The 18,201-nt window shown below is 35.2% G+C and overlaps 1 protein-coding gene across 1 annotated transcript; it reads left to right on the forward strand.

The window, feature by feature from the left end:
• Nucleotides 1-7,126: 7,126 nt before the first annotated feature.
• Nucleotides 7,127-17,869, forward strand: LOC110296690 (NKG2-A/NKG2-B type II integral membrane protein-like). Its single transcript, XM_021165424.2, has 7 exons — nucleotides 7,127-7,313; nucleotides 7,594-7,695; nucleotides 8,185-8,235; nucleotides 8,657-8,832; nucleotides 10,625-10,725; nucleotides 11,043-11,185; nucleotides 17,810-17,869. Exons 1-6 carry the CDS (start codon nucleotides 7,127-7,129, stop codon nucleotides 11,158-11,160), a joined length of 735 nt encoding a protein of 244 aa, XP_021021083.1. The 3' UTR covers nucleotides 11,161-11,185; nucleotides 17,810-17,869.
• The last annotated feature ends 332 nt before the right edge of the window (nucleotides 17,870-18,201 follow it).

The raw sequence follows: 18,201 nt of genomic DNA on the forward strand, positions 1-18,201 counted from the left end.
ACCAACATGCAAAGGGCATGATGCAATACTGCTAGTCTTACTTTCAACAGATAAGGCTCCTGGGGTGGCTATTTTAATTAGGTTTTCCCTATGAACCTATGATCTTACATATGAAATATAGAGTTAATGTTTTGTGAGACTGAGCAGTAAAATTAAGGAAATCAAATATTGCATGATAGACCAAGTATATAATACATAACATATGCATATGGAATAGATAGGAGGAAGTGTTCCAAAATTCTAATTCACTTCCCAATGTACATAATCAAATGGATATAATTAGGAAAAACAACTGACAGAAATTATTATTGCTGAGGTTTCCAGTCTTTAGCTTGTTATTTACCCCTTCAAAATTTGATTTTTTTTCCTATCACTGTAAACTCTGTTCTTGTGGTTATCTTCCATCTCTTAAACGTACTTGGAAATCATTTGAGGTTATGCTCATCACTACAATATCTTACTCCTGTGGGTGTTCAAAAAGTCAAACCTAACTAACATTGCTCAATCGTCACACCATTCATAGTATTTTTACCTGATAACACAATCAATACCACTAAAGCATCAAGGCATGCTAAATTTGAATCACCTTATCAGACCTTCCTAATCATTTATCCGGTTGCCTATGTAATAACCCTATAGATCACAATAAACTCATCAAGCTCACATCTAAGATGGAAGGTTTGATATTCCTGACCGGAGACAATAGTAATGACATCTTTACTGCACCTGGATAAAAATAATTATAACTGTGTAACTTCTCTTTCATGTTATCAAACTATGTCCGGATTTTAGCTCCATGTCACTAGCACCAATGCATCAAATTGCAATGAAAACATGATTCTATATTCATGAAATAAAAACTCCTGAGTGAACTCCCTATACTCCAGCCTAAAATACTCCCAAGGTCACCACCCCTAAACATTCTAATGTCTTCTTAAAACAAGAAACTATTTTAATGCCCCTACTAAATATTCCCCATTGATTTATTAATAAACAAGTCATCTGTGTCTCTCAGTCTCCTCCTTAGTCTGGTTTTGCATTGCCATCTGCATCACTCACTTGCCTACAACATTTTTGGCTGTTCTTACAAGCACGCTAACTCTTTGTCTTTCTTTGTTGCAACAAAACACCATTACCAAGGCAACTTATAAGGAGAAATTTTTATTTGGGGCTCACATTTCTAAGAGATTAGAATCTCTGGCCATCTTGGCAAGAACCATGGCAGCAGGCAGGCAGGCAGGCATAGTGCTGGAGCAGTAGCTGAGAGCTTACATCTGATCCACAAGCATTAGGCAGGAAGCTAACTAGGAATAACGTGGCCTTTAGATATTCCAAAGCCAACCCCCAGTGACAGACCTTATCTAAGGAGGTTACACCTCCTAATACTTCCCAAACAGTTCCACTAAACAGAGACCAAGGATTCAAACATCTGAATCCAAGGGAATCATCCTCATTCAAACCACTACAATCTTCTCACACCAGCATTTTACACTAGATGTTTTATTTTCTTCTAGATTCTGTTTCATTTCATAAGCTCACGTAGATGATGAGTCACGTGTTTCAAGTTATAGTACAAATATTACTGCTCTTACATTTCCTGTTTAAAACAGTGGAATCACAAACCTGTTCTTCATTCTACTGTAAGGAGCTTCATGAAAGTCCATATAATTATGCTCTTTAGGCAGTGTATTGCCTCCTTAGCTCATCTGGCTTGGCTTGTTTACCATCATCTTCACTGTGAGAGTGAGAAATATTTGTGTATTTTACTAGCTGATATAACTTCAGTGCATAGCACCATGTACAGCCAAAAAAAAAAAAAAAAGTCAGAATTGAACATACAGAATTACCTAGCTCTTTGCCCTCAAAATGTCCATAAAGTACTTAGTTCTGCACACACAGAGAAGAATTGTGTCACTCTCTGGATCTGTTTCTTGAAATTCATTGATTATTACTGTGGACATTTGTTATCTACATGGATTCCCTAGTTAAAGAGATTGCTAAAGTTATATAGGGTTGTGCACCAAATAATGTTATAAATGTATCAATGACTGGGATAGAGATTGTAACACATTTCTATGCCAGGAACAAAACTGTAGATACTCTTTCCAACACCCCATAATTATCACATTAGAAATCCAGAATTGTTAAATACTTTATTGGACACAGATTTTTTTTAATATTTTTTATTACGTATTTTCCTCAATTACATTTCCAATGCTATCCCAAAAGTCCCCCATACCCTCCCCACCACTTCCCTACCCACCCACTCCCATTTTTTTGGCCCTGGCGTTCCCCTGTACTGGGGCATATAAAGTCTGTGTGTCCAATGGGCCTCTCTTTCCAGTGATGGCCGACTAGGCCATCTTTTGATACATATGCAGCTAGAGTCAAGAGCTCCGGGGTACTGGTTAGTTCAGAATGTTGTTCCACCTATAGGGTTGCAGATCCCTTTAGCTCCTTGGGTACTTTCTCTAACTCCTCCATTGGGAGCTCTGTGGTCCATCCAATAGCTGACTGTGAACATCCACTTCTGTGTTTGCTAGGCCCCGGCATAGTCTCACAAGAGACAGCTATATCTGGGACCTTCCAGCAAAATCTTGCTAGTGTTTGCAATGGGGACACAGATCTTTATGTTTGTTTATTTTTTAATTCTAAAGTAATGCCGTGAAGAGACCCATAAACATCACTTAATGAGTAGTCTGGCTTTAGATGCAGCTCTTATTTTATTATATTTTTCTTCCTGATTGGAATCTCATATGTCAAAAGAAACATTTTATTTTGTGTTACTGTAACAAAATACCTGACACTACATAATGGTTAAACAAATAAAGTCTGTTTTACTCCAGATTACAGTAGCTGAGCTATCCAGACATCATGGTGTGGGCAGAACTTCCCTAGCAACATCACAGCATCATAGAGAGGACAGCAAAACACTACTGAGTTAGTAGACTATGGTGTTTGTTTTTTATGTCAGATCCATTACTGGTAGGTATTGGGGCACAGTGTGCAAAGGTGTGTCTCTGTATATTCATTTGTTAATACTGTACCAGCAGAGAGTTAATGGCTCATCGCCATTCTCATATTTTATATATATTTGCTCCTCCCTTACCTGGCTAAGGCATTCTCTGATTTACTTTAATAAAGAGCTGACAGTCAATCTCTTGGGAGGAAGTAGAAGGTGGAACTTTTCCCTAAAGAGAAAGGGAAGCTAGGAGAAGACTGATTTGTCAGATTTGTGAGAGATTTGTCAGAGGACTTGGAGATGGAACAACATTCAGAGAGGAGAAAGAGGTAGAAATGATCAAGGGGCAGGATGTAGACCAGAATTAGTTGGTATAGAATAGTTGGGAGAATGCCCTAACTAAGACCTAAGCTTTAAATATTAATAAGACTCTGTATCATCATTTGTGTTACTGGAAATTCTGTGAAAGTGCTGTTAATCTGGTGCCCAATGTGAAGCAAAATTCCAAGTTAAGAACACTAGATTCAGGAATTAGATAGGCTCACAGACAAACCTATTATAGACAATTCCTTATTGAGAGTCCCTTTGAGGCTATCCTACTTTTGTCATTTTAACAATTAAGACTCCCCTTTACTCTACTAAGTTTACTAGAGAGAAGAAAGGTTTACTAGAGAGAAGAGCAGTAGTGTTTGTTTGTTTGTTTGTTTGTTTGTTTGTTTATGTGTCTGGGTGGTTTGGCTACATGTTCTGTATACTATATGTGTAAATGCCTTTGGAGGCTGGAAGAAAGAATCAGATTCCACCCCAGACCCCAACTTCCAACTGGAGTTACTGATGGTTCTGACTTGTCATGTAAGTGTTGAACACATGTCCTCTGAAAAAGCAGCCAGGGCTGTTAACTGCTGATTATTACCCCTTCAAAATGTGAGAATGTTCCTTGAGTTAGGTAGGGGCTTCATAGAGCCTGGCTTGGTTTTTTGTTTTTGTTTGTTTTGCTTGTTTTTTGTTTGTTTGTTTGTTTGTTTGTTTTCTTGCTTGCTTGCTTGTTTTGACAGAACTGTGCTGCTTCTTGGCAGTGTAGCTATGGCACATTCAGCCACAAACCCTCTCATTAACTTTTCTGTATTCCCAACCTCTTCTTTTTAACCAATAAAACTGTGTTACCTAGTCCTTCTTTAAAGGCACTTATTTTTTTTAGTTTCTGATTTCTAAATTAAAATGCTACTGAGTTTTTATTCAATCCCTACATTTTAAAAACTGAATTTGCTTATTTCCTTGTAAGTATTTTGTTAGTGTGTTTAGGCTTCCATGCCAAGATTATGTAATGTCAAAAATAGGTGATTTAATTTAAATCCTCCTGATAGTGACAGTTTTGTCAGAGAATCCTATAAATTACTATTTTTAATTATGAAATAAAACATAAGGATGTTGGGAACATATCTTAGTTGTTAAGAGCACACTCTCATCATCCAGAGATTTCATGTTCAATCCCCAGGACTCATATGATGGTACACATTCTTCTATAGCTCCAGTCTAAGGAGATCCAATGCCATTTTCTGCCCTCCAAGAACACTAAGCATAGACATGGTACAGAGACATACATGAAGAAACATCTAAACACAATGAAACACCTTCACACATAAAATTAAATAAATTATTAATTATAAGATCTCAAACATAAACATAGGAGTTTGAAAACATGAGTGTGCAGTGGTGTCTTCTGTGCCAGCCATAAGAGTTTGAAAATATGCTCACTTCTCAGGAATATCAGTAACAAATAGCACTATAGATGTATGTATTTATAATACTCCTATGATTTTAAATTTTTTCCATCATGGTATAGTTAAAATTTGAGATATAGTATCTATCTATCTCTCTAAATAAATATGTCTCTGTGTGCATTATAATGTTGGATATAGATATAGATTGTGTGTGTGTGTGTTAAAATGTTATATTCACTTGACACAAGAAGTCTAAGGCTGAAGCTCTTGTAAAATTAGGAAAGAAGAGAGGATGGGGGAGGAAGGGAACAGAAAACAAACCAGTATACTAGTGTAAAATCAAGGCTTGCAGATCTTAAGTTTCTCTTCTATCAGGATAATTATTATGATTGCTGTAGAAGACAATTAATTTCACGTCTGGCCACTCTTCTAGCCCCAATGGCTTTATCTTATACATATACAATTTTAGGGAAACAGGTGGAAAAGACCACACTGTGAAACACACTGAGAGACACTTTGTACCTTCCACAAGAACCCAAAGCATTCTATGCTGTAAAGGTGTGTGATGAAAAAACTGATTTCAAAATCAGCTTCTCGGAGTATGAGAATTTCCTGTTCAACTTTCAGTGACACATTAGTGAGAAATCTCCTTCTCCACTCTTGACTCACTCTGAGGCTCATGGGGCAACCTTCAAAGTTCACAGTCACTGCTGCCCTAGATTTCTGCCACAGACAAACCCTTTGGTGCTTGGCTCTCACAGACTGCCTGTGACAACCACACCTCACTGCAGGAAGCCTGGCTTTCTGCCAATACAGGGAGCTTATCACTGCTTCCGTCTATCCACCTTCTCAGTCAGTTAAGGGAACACTGCAAATGCTACATGTGGAGCAACTGAGGCACCGTTCAGATGCAGAGGAACAAACTGGAACATAGATGCCTTTAAACAGCTCAGATAAAGCCAAGTGCATGGAACACACAGGGGACCGTCTCAAAGTGCTGTCATCGTCTATGGAGAGTTACCCGTCGTCTGGAACACACTGGGGACCATCTCATAGTTCTGTCCTTGTTGTCTATGGAGAGTTAGTCACCCTCTTGCATTTATGTTCCTTTATGAATATAATTAAACCTACTACTACAGAGGACCTGATGATGAAGTGTGAATTTTACTTGTTGAAATCTATGTGCTGTGGCTCTTTGGATGAAACCATATCAATTTATCCCAGAGGGCACAGATTCTTAAAAGGATTCTTTCACTGAGTGGTGAAGAACACTAGTGATAGTGGAAATTAAAATATTGATTTAAATAGGTAGTATTTATTGAGAGCTCTGCATGCCAGAGGGGAGTATTAATTGCCTTACATGATTTTTTTTTTCATTTTAGATTAATGCACAGGGCTATTACTAACTTCTCAAGGGTCACACAAGTTTTAAAACCAGAAATAATTCTAGATCTCACTTATTCCAGGGCTAACTGATTGAATTGTTAAATTATATTGAGTTATTACAATTGTATTTTATGTGACTAAAATGACACTCAATTTGGCATCCTTGGACTCTGGGAAAATTTGAATCATCATTCTACTATGAATCATTTTTTCATGTTATAGTTTCACTTGTTGGCTAATTTTTTAAATAAAATGGAATTAAAATGGTCTTTGAAATATTTTGAATATCATTTGTTTTAGGCATGATTTTTTGACATAGCATTTTCAAGAATGTACAATATCCTTTAAGTTTTAGTCATTTCTCTGAACTCAATTATTCCAAATAAAATAAATTTTACAACATCAAACATATTTTAATAAATACATTAGCTATTAAAATAATATGCATGCTTTATACACATATATATGTATCAACCGTCCTAGGTTACCTATTTAGGGAAGTCAGATTTTCTCATTATTGGATTTTAATTTATTACTAAAGTTTAGCTGATTTCTATGTGTGCATGCACAGATAAAAATATAGCAATGATAATTAAAGAGGAGATCATGAATTTCAGAGAGGGAGGAGGGAATGAAACAGGTTGGAAGGGAAGAGAGGGGGATAGAAATTATGTGAAATTCTTAAAATAATTTTAAAAAGTTAGTTGAAATGAATTCAACATTCATTTTCTATTAGTGTTGGGATCTTTGGTGTAAGCATTACCTATTTCATGGTGTTAGTCCTATGAAAACTAAATTTAATTTATAAAACAATTCTTTGGTTTGTCAACATCTTTGTTCCCCATTAAGTTGTTGCCTTATCAAAAATATTTTGCCAAAAGTTGTTGTTGTTGTTGTTGTTGTTGTTACCACAGCACTTGTATTCATTGTCCAAGGGAAGAAAAATAGATTAGGTTTAAATTTCCAACTGCAAAATGAGTGCCATTGTTCCAAACTCCTCCCACTTTGTCCTCATCAGATTGTGTACCTTTGCCCCAGCACATCACTAGCTGCAGGCATGAGTAATGAACGAGTCACCTATGCAGAACTGAAGGTGGCAAAGAACTCAAGGAACCAGCACAGGAAACCAAGGGGTCCTCGCAGCTCCATTTCAGTCATCGAGCAGGAAATCATCTATGCGGACTTCAGCTTTCAAAATCCTTCTCAAGAGCATCCCTGGATATGCAGGAATTGCCGCTGCAAAGGTGAGCCACTGGGTGGACGCTGCACTGCGATGCCAGGGCCATGAAGTGGTGTGGGCAGAGGTAGAAATGGTCCTTTTTGGGAGGGTCGGAGTTCTCACTTGACCTATGCTTTTACAAATTGGGAGCGTAGATTTCATTCTGTTGTAAGACTTTCTGGATCACTCTGTTCACCAAAAGTAAAACAATACTGCCTACAAACAGATCACTGCATGGAGAGGAGCCTGGGATCAGAGTTTATGTGAACAGCCACCTTCATAAACCCTTGCATTTCTCTCTGAAGGTTTTCCATCTCCTCCAGAAAAACTCATTGCTGGTACCCTGGGCCTCATCTGTTTTTTCTTAATTGTCGCTGTGGTTGTAATTACTACAGTTCCCACACCATGTAAGCATGCTTTTTTTTAAAAGACTATAAAGGAACTTTCCATTTTAATGACTGGAAGTGCCTTTCAAAACTTCATGTCAAGGACAGTTTAGTTTAAAGTATGTATTTGTATTAAATGTGGAATGGTTGTTATGATGTTGAGAATATTATGACTATCAGAGGAATTGTATAAATGTTTACTTTTGAATTTTCAATGATTCCCTAACTTAAACACATAGTTTAGAGCCTTGGAGATTCTTTACTGAGATGTGAAAACTGTTTGGAAAGTGGTTTTGTCATAGGTTACACAGTAAAAAATGTTGAAATTTGGGCTTTCATTGAAGGAATTTTCTCCAAAGTTTTTCACATGGGTTGGGGGGGGGGCAGAGCAATTAAAATTGTACTTCACAGTATCCTAATTCAAAATGGTACAACAGCCTCAGATTAAGAAACTCAAATTGTTACAATTATTTTGGGTGTTAATTTCATAAGAATATTTTAACTCTTCAGATACCGAAGCAAAGGCTCAGATCAATTCCTCAATGACTAGAACACACAGAGGTACATTTTGCTTGTCAAAGTTCTGATATTTGTTCTGATATTTGTACATTGTGTAATTTGTGTCTTATTATGCAAAGATATAAGGTTTTTAGGAAGAAAACAACCTAAAAATATGAATGCTACATGTTCATAAATAAACATTAAGAACAAATTCTAATAAGACAAAAATGAATTCCACTGTTCTAGAATAAAGCTTCTTATCCATGACTTTGAAAAAATCTGTAGGATAAATACTTATTTTTTGCTTCAGATAGACACATAAACACAGGGCCAGAAGGCAACTCTTTTTTTGCTTGTGTACTTGAGTATATATTTTGTTTTATAATGACTAGCCTCTCGGGTGTATTGATATATATTCTACATGAGTGTTGAAACCTATAAATACATATTAATTTCATTATTACATTCACGTTGCCTCTAGATATAAACTACACTCTATCTTCAGCACAAACTTGTCCTCATTGTCCAAAGGAGTGGATATCATATTCTCACAATTGCTATTTCATTGGTATGGAGAGAAAATCTTGGAATGACAGTTTGGTGTCCTGCATTTCCAAAAACTGTAGTCTGTTTCACATAGATAGTGAAGAGGAGAAGGTAAGAGCTGACATGTGTCAATCATTGCTTACCCTTTCTTCCTATCAACGTTTGTAGAACCAGCTCATATTCTTATACATGTTTCATTTACAACATTATATAATATTTCATTTTTTTATTTTACAATGTTTTACTTGTATTTGTGTAATAAATATTTATTTGCAAGTGGATTATTTTATTTCATTTTATGAAAGCCATTCTTGTACATGTATTCTGAAATTAATTTTACAATTTGATTTTACCATATAAAAATCAATACATGTACCATAGTTAATGTCATCTGAAAGTGACTAGGTAGAGTCAGATTACTCTGCGGACATTTCGATTTCTTCCATGTCTCTTCCCTCTGCATTCTATCATCATGTCTTCCTGCCCCAAACCATTTTTCTGACTTTTGCTGTAATTAGCTGCATATACTTTTTAGTTTTATAAGACAGGGTTCAGAAAGATATATGCACTATTACATAGACATTGAATACCTCAGCAGTTCTCAACCTGTAGATTACAACCCTTTGTGGAGTAGAATGACCCCTTTGCAGAGGCCACCTAAAAACATAAAAAAAAAAAACCACAAAACAGATATGTACATTATGATTTATTCCAATAGAAAATTGCAGTTATAAATTATAAAAATTAATTTTATGATTGGGGGGTCACTTCAACATGAGGAACTGTATTAAAGAATAAGGAAGGTTGAGAACACTGCTATAACTCTTTCATGGTTTTAAAGCAAATCACTGATCCACTTTACTGCACTGACCCTGTAGTTTGATAATTTTCACTGCTGTGTGATATAAGCAAAACATTCTAAGATCCGTTCCACCCAATGACTCTGGATGGGAAGAGTGTGTCCACACCCTCAAGGACAGATGCATCTTACATGGTTTTTGTACTCATGGAATCACCTGCTCCAGCTCCCACCCTGCTGTCCTTCAGCAGGTGGGAGAAGCACTTCATACGACCAATTACCCCCATTGAGTGTTTTCAGCCTTGCCCAATGCTCCTGGCAGATCTCTCTTACACTAGAACAAGAGAGGTCTCACAGCACCCAGTTGCTATTCTTGGATCCTAGAAGGGAACATGGAAGGTTGTTTCCTTTCATTGGATGAGGGACACAGGATGTCTTGCTGTTCTGCAATGCCTCATCTTCAGGAGAAAAGCCCTTTCAGCTTTTTGTTTCAGGCCTTCAGAACTACTTAGTTTTGTCTTTTATTATTACTTTTCGAGTTTTCCCTTGTAAGTATTACAGCTGCCAAGAGAAACGTTAATGTTACCTCATCATTGTTGGTAATCCACCACTACAGTGATAGACAACAGCAGAAATCAACTAGATAGGATAATGTAGTACCCAGAAAACAATCTTTATCTGTCATATAAATCACTTTTTCAGTAGCAAACCATGAACTTCCTTCTAAAACTGAACTTTGAGAAACAACAGAAAAGGTGATTGAGCACAGTATCCAGAAAATTCCACTTATTCTGTCTGGAAAATTTTTTGAAATCCTGTTATGTTTGTGTGTTGTTAGCATGATTATATATTAAGTTACATAAATCAATCACCAAATTCATAAATACTATAAGAAAAATACAACTTGTAACTATAAACACTTAAAAGTTCATTCTAGATCAAAATTACATGCATATGTGAATGTTTTGGCAATGTAAGAAGTGTTCTCTCTTTGATAAGATGATTTGTATTCAAGAATAACCATATTATGACAGAATACACTCACACATTTTAAAAATAGTGAAACTCTTCATACTGATTAAAATTTCCTTGGTTCTCTGGTAGGATTTTCTGCAATCTCTTTCACTGGTCTCATGGACTGGAATCTTTCGGAAGAGCAGAGGTCAGCCCTGGGTCTGGAAAAAAGACTCAATTTTCAAACCAAAGTAAGTTTTTATGAATTGTACAATAGGCAAGAAAAATACATAAAGAAACCCTTAAAAGAATGTTGTCAATAAGTAAAACTGAATTATAGTCTGATGATGCAGATCTTCATGGTCTGCTCATGTGACTCTAGAGAATGGACTGCTTGACTTTTATAACAGTTACCTCTTACCACATTATTAGTGAGGATGCTATTGCTGACTTTCATGACTTCCGTTAAGACTCTTTGTTTGCAATGACTTTAGGAGTCACTCCCTTGGTAGATTAGCCAAATATATGCATACATATAGAAATGAATTTTGTATTTGCGCCATTGTAGGATAGCAGAGATTCTCTGTGATGATTGTAACTGTGCCATGATGTCAGCTTCTGGTCTCACAGCAGACAGCTGTGCAACTTTACATCTGTATCTTTGTAAGTGTAAATTCACCAACTGAAACACCTGCATTGGAAGTCTGCCAGGTAATGTTACATTTCATAACCTGAAAATAGAGTTGTGACTGTATATACCTAAAAGTGAATTATATTATTTTTTTCTAATGACACATTTCTTTCAAAAACAATCATTGGAGTATAGTAAGCACACAAAAAGTAGCAAATACTACATTTGTATGTGAGTCTTTTTGCTCAAGATACTCCTTATAATATTAATTTTTAACACATATCCCAGCAGGCTTTATGCAGAAGCACTGTTACATTTTAAACTTATGATTCAATGCAATTTCATAGGACTTTGTAGAATTGCCAGTTGTAGATTGCAACTTCAGCTTCTGTAGTACATTTGGGCCACCCACTTTTAGTCAATAAGTAATATTATATATAAATAATTAATATAAAATATTTAATATAAAATAATTAATACAAAATATTATATATTTTCATGTATATATATATAAACATATACAGATACTTCTGTGAATATATATGGGTGTATACATGCAAATGTGTTCTAAGACTTTTTATCCACTAGATACACTGAAAAGTTTTATTAACATAGTTTCAGTATCTAAGGTCTATAAAATTTATAAAACTTTTTTAAAATATAGACATAAAATATTTACACCTTAATACTTTTTGGGGGCCTTTGTTCAGGTGCATGGGTCTATTGTTTCTTCTGGGTTTTTTCACTCTCTTTCACACATCATTTACTTATATCTTTTTGTTTTAATGTGTGTGTGTGTGTGTTTGTGTGTGCGCATGCATAAATGCTTCCATGGAGCCTGTACAAAGTTGAGGACAACTTACAGAAGGTGGCTCCCTCCTAACATTCAGGGATCAAACTGAGATTATTATGTGTGATAGCAAACAGTGTTACCTGCTGAACAATCCCCAAACCCTTTGTTTGGTTTTGCTTTGATTTGTTTGAGATGAGCTCTCTCTATGCAGGACAGAATGACATCAAACTGTCAGCAGTCATTTTGTCTCTTGGAGCAGAGGCTTACAAGCCTTTGTTGCCAATGGAGGCTTTCTTTTCTCTTTTCAATGAAAGGGACTTTGGTCTTTATTGAACTTTTCTGTTGGAATATTTTTCTTGATTATAATTTTGTGTAGTTTATTGCTTTCTGCTTTTTGCTTCATTTGTTGTGAACTTCAACTTATTTAGCCTTCCTGATTTTAATTTCTTTTAATACATGTTCATATCAAAATATCTTTTCCTTTTTTCTTTTTTAATTAATTAATTAACTTTTTTACACTCCATATTTTATCCCTCCCCTGATCCACTCTCTGATTGGTCCACATCCCATACCTCCTCTCCACCCACCTGACTCCACGTGTATGTCCCCACTGCCACTTCACCTGACCTGGGGCCTCCAGTGTCTTGAGGGTTAAGTGCATCATCTCTGAATGAACACAGACCCTGCAATCATATACTGTGAGTGTGTTGGGGGCCTCATATCAGCCGGTGCATGCTGCCTGTTTGGTGGTCCAATCTTTTACAGATCTTGGAGGTCCAGATTAGTTGAGTTTGCTGGTCCTACAGGATCGCCCTTCTCCTCAGCTTCTTTCAGCCTTCCCTAATTCAACAACAGGGGTCAGATGCTTCTGTCCATTGGTCAGGTGCAAATATCTGCATCTGATTCTTTCAGCTGCTTGTTGGGTCTTTCGGAGGGCAGTCATGATAGGTCCCTTTTTGTGAGCACTCCATAGCCTCAGTAACAGTGTCAGGCTTTGGGTCCTCCCCTTGAGATGGATCCCACTTTGGGCCTGTCAGTGGACCTTCTTTTCCTCAGGCTCTTTTCCATTTCCATCCCTGTAATTTCAAACAGGAACAATTAAGGGTCAGAGTTGTGACTGTAGGGTGGCATATTAAAAATATCTCTTTTTCTGTAATAATACCTTTGAAGAAATCAATTATTCATAAGGGAAATTTTGTTATGTTTTCCTTATAATTTTTAATTGTGAGGATATTTAATGATAATATATTTGTCCTATTTTTATTTAGAAATATGCTACAGAATTAGAAGATACCTGCTTCACAATGTTGGCCATTTATTGATTTATTTTTATAAACCAAAAAGAATTTTTACTGATGCTTACATGTAACTGTGAATATGGCTACTAAGATTGAAAAAATGACTTATTTTACAGTTTATTTTCCTTTTAATTAAGTTTATGCATGAATAGCTACAATTTGAGCATCTTATGTAAGCATGGCCATGGCTATTGTATGGATAGCTCAGCTTTAAATACTTTCTAATTATATGCTGAGAAATATTTGCATATTTCTGTGTTAATTTCCCATGTGGATCTAAGAACCTAAGCCTTCTGTGCTCACAGAAGTGAGTATGTAAGTGGGAGCCAGTGTTAGTTAACTCTCCAGCTTAAATGTTTTCATAACCTCACAAATTCATCTGCTGGCAGAGGTGTGGTGAGATATATCTAGGTCCCATTCAGGATTAAACTCATGTCTTCCAATTCTATGTTTTTTTTTTAATTTCTTTACTTTTATGTATATAAGAGATGATGAAATATTTTTACTGGTTTGAATGACAATCTTGTCATTATTCAACATTCTTCTTTGTCTCCAATAATGATTTCTGTCATCATATGAGAGTACACTATTGGTTCATTTTTATTTTGTTACTTTCATCTTTCCTTATGCCTATGTTGAGAGGTATATATTCATATGCAAACAAGACAAGACCATGTTATTTAAGTTAAATATTATTTAGCTCATATTTAATGTATTATTAGGTTATTGTAAGATGTTATTTCTAAGTTGCTTGCATATATAATTAATTCTAATCTTCACTTAATTTTGAACACTCCTATCCCATAAACTCTACTTTTTCTTCTTCCTTATCTTCTCACATTATTTTTGTTGATCACATTCCATTACATAAATTTGTTATTTTAACTTCAATTTGTTAATTTAACTTTAAGTATTCACGTCTCGCATCTTAGACTATAATTCTTTACTCCTTAAAAATCAATAAATCAGTAATTTTACTCTTTTTCAAACAAACAAAAGTTCCATCAATCTTCAACTTTTACTCACTATTCATTCATTCAATTTTTTATTCTGAAATTCTATGATGTAATTCCTGGATACTAAATAACATTTCAGTTTGATAATTGACATCAATATTGCACTCATTCAATATCTATTTAAGAAAATTTGAATAATTCCTTCTGCTCTTCTTTTTGCACAGAATTCTCTCATTTAAAAGAAGCATTAATCATTAAATGTTAAAATGTTTCCTATAGTCTTAGTCACTACTTTTGCTAATTCTTGAAAAGTGAACTAATTTTGTTATCATAATAAAAAAATAAAGCTCATATACTTCTTTTTTGCTTCCAAATTATTCATCTTTAAGTGTCAACATTCCTTTAATAAGAGCCAAAAAGTTAAATTTACAGTAGTGTCCTTAGTGATGACTAATTTGGAAAAATTAAACTATCCTTTTCAAAAGTTTTATATATATTTAATAAAGTACAAATTCTAACTATTCCTGTTATATTAAATCCCTTCACTTTGTTTTTTTTGATTTTTGTTGTATTATTGTCTGAACAAAGATTTAATAGCATTACATGCCCAAAGAGTGAAAGCCCACAATATTATATATAATAAAAATATGTTCTGCATAACAGATAAAGGATTATGTAATTTTAAACTGTAAGTCAATGTCTATACTGGGAATAAATATAATTACATCAAATAAGAAAAAAAATGTTAATGAATAGACCATATCCAAAATATTACTTTATTTGCAAGCTAATTCTTGAAGTGCACTAATATGTTTGTTTAACAAAATAAATTTAGTTGTGATAAATTGAACATACATAGAGTACATATATGGAACACTTAAAATAAGATTTAATTTATAAAAATAAAATATAATGAGTAGACATATAGGTGGACTTATTGTACAAGACATGTAAGTCCACACACTCACAGATAAGCAGTAGGAGAATTATAAATTAAACACAGTGTTGTCTCTTCAAAAAGCGAGATGTATAACCTGTATTTATCCAGAAAGCTGGGAATGGAGGTGGTTAATAGGCTGTTGGCTTTTGCACCATATGACTGAAGCCATACGATATCCTCCTCCAGATCCTCAACGTGAGCTTATTTTCTTAGATAATCTACAGAATCTGTTTTTATTGGAAGATGTCACTTGTACTTTACAAAGAGTTTCTATGTAGTCATGTCTTAATCTTTGTTGTGTACATGGTGTTAATTTTCGTTGGGAAACTTTTTTCCAAATTGCATTGTGCTTACATATGCCTGAAATAACAAATCGCAGTCAGACTCTTGAAGTTTCAATCAACCCCAGCTACTGAGTCATATTGAGCCAAATTTCCATTGTTTCCCTCTGATCATTACCCTCCAGGCTATGGTGATAGCAGTGAACTCGGCAATTCATGATTCAGTTAATGACAGTGACATTCTGAGACATGCATCATGAAACAGACCCATGTGATGAGGCAAGCTGTAATAGGACAACTGTAGAGGCTGCAGTGTCTTCAATTATGTAATATTGTGGGACCACTGTTACACACGATTCATTGTTGGCCAGAATATTTTCATCACATTAGTTTGTTTGTGTTGCTGGAAATGCTCCCACTTGCTAGGCAAGTGCTATGTGCCACTGAGGTACATCCTTAGCCACAGCAAGACTTTAAGTAGCCCATGACTATACAAGTCATACTGATGGTTCTAGGGATGGAAATTCCATTTCTGTAGACTTTAGGAAATAAAAACTTAAGTTAGTTTGAGCTCAGTCTTCCAGATGTTCCATGGCCATGACTATCCCTGAAGTGATGGGTAGCAGAGCCCCCTTTGCTTGACATTAATATTGTCTATTCTGTGGGTGAGTCTAATGTCATATAACACTTTCAAACACAAAACATTAGTTCTTTTTCTTTAAATGTAAAGACATCTCCGAACTATTGAGCCATTCAAATTAAAGGATAACATTTCCTTTTAAAGACTAATGGTAATTGATAAAAGCATTATAAAGCATTATAGTGAGATAATGACTATACAAGTGATAAAAATACTATCCATGCACCCCCAAAGCATCCAGTCTTTGACCATTATCACACATCAAAATTTTCAGCATAACCTAAATCATTATTTAAAAAAAGTATAAAATGAATATACCTATTCTAGTCTTTCAGCTCAATTATAGGCATTCTAAAAGACATTCATGTGAAGTCTTGCTTCACATTACTGATATTTTTGTTTATGAGTATTTTTATACTGAAATTTGCATGACAGACAAGTAATTCACTCTAGACTACTCCTTCACATTTTTGTTTTAGGGACAAATGTTACATAGTTTTATTCCTGGAACCAACATAGATTTCTATAGACAAGGCTGTCATTGAGTTTGAAACACTACTGCCTCAGCTTCCCAAGTAACTTGGATTACCACCCTAAGCCACCATGCCAGGTGTTCTGGTTACTTTTTCATTGTAAACTTGACACAACCAGGGAAGAAGGAGTATCAGTTGAGAAAGTGCCTCCATCAAATTGGCCTTGTGGTCACTACTGTGGCAGGCTGTCCTGAGAAATGGCTGAGGTGGAATGGACCTTCCTTTTGTCAGTGGCACCATTTGTAGCCACCTAACCCTGCTCTATGAAAGAAGGCTTGAAGTGGAATCATTGATCAGTGTTCCTTCCTGCTTTCTTCTTCTGTCCCTGGATTCCCTCAGTCATGGAAGTGAGCTGGAATTATAAGTTGAAATAAATCCTTTCCTTTCTGAGTTTCTTTTGGTCAAAGTATTATTATCATAGCAACAAAAAAGCCAATCAGAATACCATGCTTTCATGTCTTCCTTTAATTTTTGCCAATCTATTGTGTTTTATGGTCCCAAATATGAACTTATGTTGAACCCAGAAACCTGTTGAAACATTCTTATTTTTACAGTCAGGTACAGTTCAGAGGTTTGAGGATATTTGAATAAGAATTTTGGATCTAGCTGCAACATAAAGAGTACTCATCCCACATCTCACCCAGTTGGATGGTCCTAGGTTTGCCATCCTATATAAGCTTATGAAAGACTTACTACATTTATCTCTTAAAGACATTTAACTAAAGAATAATTCCTGACATTTCCTGCTGCACCTCAGTCAAGTGACTACACAAAAAGTAGCCTGTCTCAAATTACACCCTCAGAGTGGTCCCACCACCTTGAAGGAAATGAAAAGAATTACCATGATTCACAAAATACATATTCCTGTTTCTTTGTAACTGTCAGAGGATGTGCACTCAAAAGTTGAAGTTAAAAACCAGTTCATGATAATTCACTTTACATGTAATAGTCCAATCTCCAAACTGGGTAATGTAAATATATATATATGCATATAATATATATATATATACATAACTTCATATATGTATTCATATACACACATATATGAATATATTATTGCTGTGTTGGTAAAATCTCTAGGACTTTACAAAGCACACATTTACTAAAAATACAAAAGTCCATTCTAAAAAGAAAATTAGAATTGTAGATGTGGTATATTGTCCGAGTTTATCTATCCTATTCTGTATGTGGGTTAACTCCACCCCCCATGAGCAGCTGTCCACTGCCCCCGATTTTTCTCAGTGCTTCCTTTTCTCCATGCAGATCTCTGGCTCTCTTCAGATGAATTTGCAACTAGAATCCAAAGGATCATCAGCTTTCTTTAACTGTCCTGTTCGACGGTAACAAACACAGTTATTGTTACCTATAAGAATGCCTTTTGAATGATTATGGGGAATTTTTCATTCAGAAGGCTGGAAGTCTCTGTTTGAACAAAATCATCAGAGGACACATTTAATATATTCCTATTTATGTAATTTTGTTAAAAAATCTTTCTAATGTTTATTCTTAATTTTGTCAAAAGTACAATAACAAAATTATTACAAAGTGATTTTTAGCCTATGTGTTGTGATTTTGTAACTCAATGTCATGCTGGACATATTTCTTAAGATGCTAATTAGTATTTATAAGTGGTTATATTAATTATTGTGAAATTT

This window comes from Mus caroli, unplaced genomic scaffold, assembly GCF_978045245.1.
Source record: "Mus caroli unplaced genomic scaffold, Mus_caroli_1 scaffold_7, whole genome shotgun sequence".
In the NCBI taxonomy this organism is placed as follows: Eukaryota; Metazoa; Chordata; class Mammalia; order Rodentia; family Muridae; genus Mus; species Mus caroli.

Excerpts from the sequence above, each read along its gene's own strand:
- LOC110296690 (XM_021165424.2), top strand. The coding sequence starts at position 7,127 with ATGAGTAATGAACGAGTCACCTATGCAGAACTGAAGGTGGCAAAGAAC. Across the intron at positions 8,236-8,656 it reads AATGACTAGAACACACAGAG|ATATAAACTACACTCTATCT; the intron begins GTACATTTTGCT and ends CGTTGCCTCTAG. Across the intron at positions 10,726-11,042 it reads GACTCAATTTTCAAACCAAA|GATAGCAGAGATTCTCTGTG; the intron begins GTAAGTTTTTAT and ends GCGCCATTGTAG.